General features: G+C 48.9%; 1 protein-coding gene across 1 annotated transcript; it reads left to right on the forward strand.

The window, feature by feature from the left end:
• RPL35A (ribosomal protein L35a) lies at positions 1 to 3,431 on the forward strand. The gene is made up of 5 exons (XM_040567832.1): positions 1 to 115; positions 432 to 474; positions 1,445 to 1,597; positions 2,498 to 2,642; positions 3,373 to 3,431. Exons 2-5 carry the CDS (start codon positions 464 to 466, stop codon positions 3,394 to 3,396), a joined length of 333 nt encoding a protein of 110 aa, XP_040423766.1. The 5' UTR covers positions 1 to 115; positions 432 to 463; the 3' UTR covers positions 3,397 to 3,431.
• Positions 3,432 to 8,299: the final 4,868 nt, after the last annotated feature.

Below are 8,299 nucleotides of genomic sequence, written 5' to 3' on the forward strand. Positions count from 1 at the left end.
TTCCACTCAGGCGCTATTGGGGCCGCCCGCCGGCGGGGGCCTTCGAGGCGCGTATCCCGGCAGGCAGCGCGCGGGGTTCTCCCTTTCGCCGCCATCTTGGTGCGCAGCCATAGGGGTGAGCCGGGACGCGGCGGCGCCGGGACGGGGGCGGGAGGGGCTGCCCCCGCCATGGGGCTGCCGGCGGGCGCGGGGCCCCCGGGGCGTTCTGTCTGGCGCCGTGCGGGAGAAGGAGCGGGCGGGATGGCGCCGATGCGCGGCGGATGGTGCCGGCCGCCGCCTGAGGCCTGGAGCGGCCGGTGCCGGGAGGCGGCGGAGGGGTCCCCCCGCCATGAGGCAGGGGCCGGCCCCGGGAGGCTGCGGCGGGCCCCGCTCGCTCGGCGGGGCGGAGGTGGCGGCCGGGGGAGGCTGACGGCGTGTGTGTGTTGTTCTAGGCCTGCCGGGACCAGGGCTGCAGGAGGACACCATGAGCGGGAGGTGAGTGAGCCGCCCCGAGCTGCGGTTACGGCGTGATTTTGGCAGGTTTTATTAAAAGCGGGGTGTTCGTGAGTGTTTGGCTAAAGGTGTGGGCAGTGAGCCGTGTTCTGTGCCTGCTCTGATTTTCCAGGACAGTTTCTCTACGCAGTACACCTGCTGGGTATCCTGGTGTCTGTCAAACGACCATAACTGGGTTTGCACGTTCTGCAGTCCTTGCCTTGAACTGGTTGTAGTTGTTCGTGTTGTCCTACAGCTGTCGATAAAGTGTTGACTATTAATAATGGTTTTCTTGGAGTAGTCCCGGTCTTGATCATGCTGTTCCATTGATTAATGGAGGTACTGTGCCACTGATGTATTTTTTTATAGGTAGAGGGAGGATTGTGTTCACATACAGCAGAGGGATTAAAACTAAATCGCAGTGTTTTGTTTTAATATTTATCTGGAGTTTGATTTGTGTGGAAGGCAGAAGTGGGTAATTTACCTTAATATCATTGTATTATCGCTGCCGTGTACAGTTGTGACACGGTCATGTTCTGTGGAACAAGACATGCCATTGCTTTAAGCGTGTAGCACAAACAGGTCTTTGTCATGGAGAATTGTTGAGCTTGTGTCAGTCTTCCAGCACACAGGCACTGAGTTCTAAGGCTCTATTTTTGCCTGTCCCCGTAAACTGCAGTTTGAGGCTGCAAATGAGTTGCTGCCAATACTTTCTGCTGCAGCAGCTCATGCTTAACTGCAGCACAAGAAACTCAGCGTATGTGGTATTCATACATAGACCTACTGTCCGAGCTACTTAGCTTTTCTCTGTCCACTGAATGTAAAGATTTGCAGTGATTTGTAGAACTAAGTGGTTTTTTCCTCAGCTAAATTTCTGTTGGTGTGGAAATAACTTTTTCTGAATCAACATATTGCTTGGCTTTACCTTTAATGTTTTGAGCTGAGTTAATTTGCACATTTTCAATGTCTTTAGGTTGTGGTCCAAGGCCATTTTTGCTGGCTACAAACGTGGCCTCCGAAACCAGCGGGAGCACACCGCCCTTCTGAAAATTGAAGGTGTCTATGCTCGCCAGGAGACAGAGTTTTACTTGGGCAAGAGGTGTGCCTATGTATACAAAGCGAAAAAGTAAGTCACTTACTACTGTTACACTACATTTGTCAACTTCTGTATCGGGTTTTGCAAATGCTGGGGTGTGAGCAGTCTACTTAGATATCTTTAGATAGAACAAAAAAGAAAGAGCTCAACTTGCAAACGATGTCCATACAGCATTGTGTAGAGCAGTTTCCTTGTTTGGTCTTAAGTTTGAAGTCCTTTGTTATTTTTTAATTAGTTGACCTGTGTGTCTATCATTCAGATCATGAAATTAATGTATAAGAATCATTCAGTGTTATAAATGATGTATTAAAGAGCAAATGGGAAGAAAAGGAACCTTTGCTTGGGCCTGGCAAAAACTGAAGGGAAGTTGATCGAGCAAATTGAGGTGGGATGAACTTGTGTTGAACACTGTGAGTTATTGGGATGTTTAATGGCAGAATACTTAGTGAAGGCTGGAGGAGTTTACCCTGGCTTTTGCGTGGCCATGTCAGAGCACTTCTGCTGTGCTAGCGTTGGTGGAAGTCTTTAGAGGGGTCGCTTGTTGCCTTCCCGTTATTTTTCCTTTGAGCGTAGTTGTTGAGATACAGGAGTTTAGAATTGTCTCGAATAAAATTGAGCAGGCTGTTTGCGTGACCGCCGTCATCTTGCAGATGGCATGTGGCTTTTCTTGAGGTAGCTGTGGCCTGTCCCAGTGCCTTAGGCTCATGCCTGTGGTGTTTCTGGAGAAATCTTAGAAAAAGATATTGTGTTTTCTTCGGAATAGAAATTCAGGGGTTCTCAGCTGGATCTTAACGTCAGTGTTTTCCCTATTAAGCTTTATGGTTTGTTAACAGTTCTTTGGAGCTTGTGACGAGCCAGTAGCTGCAGCACTTAACCCATTTGGAAGGCACGGTGCAATTTGTGTGCTCAGAAGCTTTTCTGTTTCCTCAGCAACACCGTAACCCCTGGTGGCAAGCCCAACAGGACACGAGTGATCTGGGGGAAGGTAACCCGTGCCCATGGGAACAGCGGCATGGTTCGTGCCAAGTTCCGTTCCAACCTCCCTGCCAAGGCCATTGGACACAGAATCCGAGTGGTGAGTAGTTCTACTTCAGCAACGAGGCATTCATTGGCAGCTTTCGGGGTGCATTTTAATCCCCCGGAGTGTGAGGGAAAGCTTGAACTCTCATTTTGTTCTGTTGCTGTTGTGTATTCCTTGCGAAGCTAGGAGAGGTTTATTGCTGGCTGCTTGTGCCGAGAGGATTTGTTGCGTTGTGAGGGGTTTTGTATGCTTGTTCAGGTTGCCTGGAAAGGCTCTTAAAGTTCCTGGACTCCTCTTCAGCCCCCTTGTAAAGTTATTTTGATTTCTTTTCCTTGCATCTTGTATATGTACTTTTTGCACTCTTCTGCCCTAGTTCCTACCCGCTGGCAAGGGAACTGTGGCATCATTTTTTTCTCCTACCTCCCAAATGTTTTTAACTAAGGGGCGATTGTCTTCCTGGTGATTTTGTCCAAAGAAGCATCGTGGGGGTGTTGATTCTTTCTCCTGTGCCTTAGAAAAAGCACAGTAGGAGCGGCGTGGTTAAATCCTGAAACCAGACACATGAAGCCTCTTCCACTCAGCGAGCAGGAGGGCTGACAGCTGTGGGGGGAGCCTGGGTGCTAGCAAAGTGCTACTTCAGTCACTGAACTAGCTGTTACGCTTTCTTACTCCTGTACCTCTTGTGTAAATGGGGGAGTTGCTGTTATAGCAGTTGAAGAGAAGCTTGTTTAAAATCAGTGCCGTAACAAGGTGTCTAACGTGATTTTGTTCTTGTATTTTACAGATGCTGTATCCCTCTAGGATCTAAATTTTTATTGGAAATAAAATGCAGAGTCTGTTTCATTTTTGTACATTCCTATTTTATTTTTTCCACCTGTTTTGAGGGATTTCATTACTCTTCAGTGGCGTATCAGAGTGTACAGCACAGTGATGTAGTAGTGCCTCCAAACTAGATCCTAAGATGGAGATTTGACCCAGCAAGGCACTTGTACAGCAGACTACGTTCTAAAGGCAAATAACTGGCAGCCCTTACCGTGACCTGTCTTTGCCTCCATCGTAGAACGACTGATTTTCAGGGCTAAGCAATAAATGTTTACAACCTCAGACTGTGCACGCAAGCTTTCTACAGAACGGGAGAAATATTTCCTCGCCTCCCAGTTAGGGGAAAACTTCTTGTATTCCTGTTTCTCTTGAACGTGGCAATGACTGATGTTGGGACAAAAGCGTGTAGTGGGACGTTAAATCCTAGCGGGTGTAAGTCCTTCCAGCTCTCATCTAAAAATAATAGTTTTAATAGAATCAGAGAGGCCACGTTTGGCTGGACAGCATGCGTGCCATTAGTGTCTGCTCTGGGTAGTTAAGTTACTCACCTGTTGGACATTTCCACTGTACAGCTCTACTGTGTGTGTGTGTGTTAATACCTGCTGGTTTCCTTTCCAGCCTTGCCACAAAGTGTGTGGGATGGGAAGGATCTTTAAATCAGGATACTCTTCAACTTTCATGACTTTAAAGTTTGTTGACCAAAAAGGCAGTGAAAACAGACTGAAGGATACTTAAAGTCTGAGTTTCTTGGTACATCTCTCAAAAACATTGGGTAATTTTAAGGGAGGTTCCAGGCGGCTGCAGGTTGCCATGGCTGCTGCTGTCAGTCTTCCTTTCTTCCCAAAATAACCCATCAATACCCGACGAGGGTGATAACTGCTGATGGCATCACAGCAGTTCAGACACTAGGAAAGCATCCCTGGCTGCTGAGGCAGGTGAGTCAATGCCATAACCCTCACTCCAGTGTGTTTTCTTTTCTTTTTCCCCTCATGAATGAGAGCTTGCCTGGCCCTGCTGCTTGTGTGAGAACGCTTGCAGAGAAAAGCTGCAGCTTCTACGTGGATGGAGAGAAACTGGGCAGCTTACAGGGTACTTGGGTCAAGCAGGGCTTTATTCTTAGAAATAGCGAGTTGTGCACATAGGCCAACGTGACGCTTGGTGACCGGGTTCAGATACAGGAGGGAGGATGAGCTGGGCTTCACAAGCAGTGTGATCTGGGAATCAAAATAATGTCCCAAGGAAGGACAGCCGTTGTACCCAACCGCAGCCTGCAGTGGAGGGCAAGGCAGGATCCTGAAGATGTCTCTGCCTCCTGCCGCAAGGGGACACTGGTCCCTCAGCTTCATGCCAACCCTGGTTTCTTTGCTGCATCAAAGGCGAACAACCTACCACAGGAAATTTCTGTCAGAAATCATGGAGTTCGTGCTTTGCTTGCGTGAAATGGGATGTTTGGGCGAGGCAACGTCCCCTAGAAACCTGCTGGGCTGGTTCAGCTGTGAGCAGGGAGGGATACAGAGCAGGACGGCTGCCTCTGGGTTTTAGACTGTCCCAGCACTGGCACAGTAAAAGAAACTCAGATATAAGAGCTAAGACCGTGCTTTTCCAGAAGACCCTGGGAGCTGAGGTCTTCGGTACATAGTTCCCATCAGCACAAAGCTGCTGAAATTTCCCAGGGTTTTTTGTAGACGGGATGGCCGAGATGCTGCGAACAAGGTAACAGGTCCGTTTCCTGTTGTGTTTGCCATTAGCATGTTGGTTGTTCTCAAGGTACTCTGAGCACATCAGAGTAGTTGAAGGGCTGAAGACCTGCTCTCTGAACTTGTTACAGTGGCTGGATCCATGGGGACCTTCCCGCCTACCCTGACGGAAGGCCCAGTTGAATTGCTGGGATGAGTGGTCTTGAATCAGTGTCGCTGTGGAAGCAGTAGATAATTTTTGTCTCTTAACAGCAGTGGCCCATATAATAGCCCAACTCACATCCCATCCTTTCTGGGCATGACAAGGCACCATTGTTCGTTGTGCTTTTTTGTGTTAGGATTTTAAATATGTCTTTTTCATTTTAATTTTTTTTTTCAGATCTTATATCCAGCTACCATCTAACTATCACCAAAAGAAATAGTAAAGCCTAGTGTTTATTTCATTTCCCTGTCTGTGTGTTCCTATAAGCTTTAAAGCAATAAACATCAAATAATGTGGAACTGCTGATGAAACTGCACGTATGTGCAATATAGATGGAAGGGGTAGGGTTTGCAGTTGCTGCAGAGCCTCTGAGCCAACCTGGAGGATCCTTTCCCTCAGTAACATTATATTCAAGTACAGATTCTTTCCACATCCCTAAGGATAATGAGGTGATACCAAGCAAAGCAACACTGCTAGAAGTGTTTGGGTGATGCTGGTACTTTGCAGCCTCTTGGATGAGGTATTGGTTCTGTGGAAAAAAAAATGCTTTAAAGGACAGGGAGGAAAATGACCTTGTCTGGTTGTTTGGATGTAATTGTAGCACACTTGACCTGATTTCTCTGTTGTGGAAGAGTCCTTCCATGAGCAATCAGGCATCTTGAGGTAAAGCCCCACCTTTTTTTAGAGTGTGCGCTTGCTGTTTTGGTTCAAGCTAAAGCAGAAATTATCTCCCTCGAGTCAACACAAGATGCTTTCTGCGTGCTGCGGGCAGTTCAGGCAGCTTGTCATTGTAGAAAGGTTAGCTTCAAAAGACTCATCAGCACATTAGAGCATCCTTAAAGCACGTAACCATGATGAAATCCTGTGCCTCTGCTATCTGCTGAAACATCCGAAAGCTGGTTAGCCATCCAGTTTCAGGCACAACTCGTGTGTCACTCAAGTTTCTCCTGTCGGCACGTTCCTGCCATGTCCAGGCACTTTTGTGGTGATGCGTGGCACCGCCGAGCGCTGTTGGTGGGACGGAAGCTGTGAAGCACGAGGCTGCAATCCTGGGACCACGGGGATGCCCTGCAGGGACCAGTGCTGCAGCTGCAGGGGTGTGTGGCTGGAGCAGGAGTGCGATCACACGGGAAGGAGAGGAAGCAGAAGGCCCTGGCACTCTTGGGCTGCAGCGTGTGTCCTTCCCTGGCTCATCCTGAGTGGTTACAGGAGGCTCAGAGCTGCCTGCTCTGCCGCTGTGGTTGCTCCTCCAATGAGGTGTCCAATGAGGCCAAGTCACGGGAGAGCCACTCTTTAAGTGTTTAAAGTCCTTCTCGTTTTGACTAACACAGGGTTGAGGAGCTTTCATGTGGTGGCGATGGCTGCCGGGCGAGAAGGGGCACCGAGCTCCAGCAAAGCAGGAACCAGCTGCTGTGGCCTGAAAGCTGTCCGGCCACCTCAGCTAGAGCCCAAAGAGGAGAGAGCCGTGCTAACAAGCATTAGCACTGCTCCACGGCCCAAAAATCTGTCGAGGCCTGTAGGTCTCTTCCTGAGGCAGAGAGAATGACCTGCTCTGCTCAGCTGGCATCACACACTGCGAGCAGCAGGGATCGGCTGTCCTGTGGGCTCCTGGTGTATGAGCATCTGATTGCCACCTCTAAAAGAAGATCTTGATCAAAATGGCACTCAAACCAAGCTTTGCCTCTTTCTGAAAGACGACTTTGGTAGCCCTGCTCCTTACTGATCCAATGCACCGTGCCTACGTGCCAGGACGAAGTCCAAACACATGTTGGGGCAATCAGGTAGGGTGCCAGGAGGGAACCTTGCCAGCTGGCTACCTGTGGCCTCTTTCAGGGCTCAACGGTGTGAAAGCAGGCAGCTCCAAAACATCCTGCTCTGCCCACTGGAACAACTGCAGCCTGGGGAGCTGTTGGACCCATCCTTCATGGCTCAGGTTCTGCCATCAAACCAATGGCCACGAGGTTTCAGGGCCCGATGAGGCCGGGAGCACAGGGACAGTGGCATCGTGGTTATTTCTTCCTTCGCTCTGGCAGGGCCCGGGGATCCCTTGTCTCTAAGCAAAAACCCCAGGGTTTTGTCTGCATCGGAAGAAACTGGTATTGGGAGCAGCTTCAGCAAACATCTGATGGCAAAGTGGGGTTGGGAAATCTTTGGGTTGGAAACCTGCTTGGGATACACGTAAATAGAAAGGAAAGACAAGAACCCTTTATAGCCTTTGTCCTGTCCTCTCTCTGCTCTCTTTAGACGAGAGGTAAATCATGGTAAATGCATCTCCTAAGGGGGCCTAATCCCACAGATCCTTGGTCTTGCTTAGACGTCGAGGCACTACTAATATAAAGGGTATATTTATTTCTCCGGACAAAGCGTCCTCTCTTCCCCCTTTTGAAGTCCAAAATGAAGAGATGATGTGATTGCCCTGAATAGGCATGGGCATATGTAAGAGGTGCAATTACCCTGTCTCATTTAGAGCAAGCTGTAGAGATTTTTTACAAACTTTTCTGTCAGATTGCTGTCTGAAGGCAAAGGGCAGAGTGTCGGGCCTTGTAAACACATCTGGCTTTCTGCTTGGATGCCTGCCAGAGCTCTGAAGTCGCTTTGTTGGGGACTGCCAATACTGCTGAGCTTACGGCTGCCTCTGACCCGTGCGAGCTGTATCTCTTTAAGTAATACAAGGGGAGATAAAGGTGTATTTGCTGTTAGATCTTGCCTCTGTTAATGAGTAAGGAAATGTAAACGAGGTTGTTTGGGTATTGTGGGTGACATTCACCTTTCTAACCAGCCCCCTCTGGCAATGGTAGATGTGTACCCAAAATTAACTATACAATCGCAGAGGCCACAAAGAACAGCTCCATCCGTTCCCAAATATTAGTTTTTTGGGTGACTGTGCTGGCAGTTTAAACGTCAGGGCCACTGAGGAGAAATAGCCAGCAGTGCTTGTTCTGGGCTGAGCTGGGAAGATCCCTGCGATTTTTCCCGTACCCTCCCCACAA

Source organism: Cygnus olor, chromosome 9 (genome assembly GCF_009769625.2).
Source record: "Cygnus olor isolate bCygOlo1 chromosome 9, bCygOlo1.pri.v2, whole genome shotgun sequence".
Lineage (NCBI taxonomy): Eukaryota > Metazoa > Chordata > Aves > Anseriformes > Anatidae > Cygnus > Cygnus olor.

Bases quoted from the DNA above. Each gene is read 5' to 3' on its own strand.
- RPL35A (XM_040567832.1), top strand. The intron at 1,598-2,497 runs GTAAGTCACTTA...CTGTTTCCTCAG, and splicing joins TATGTATACAAAGCGAAAAA to CAACACCGTAACCCCTGGTG. The intron at 2,643-3,372 runs GTGAGTAGTTCT...TGTATTTTACAG, and splicing joins TTGGACACAGAATCCGAGTG to ATGCTGTATCCCTCTAGGAT.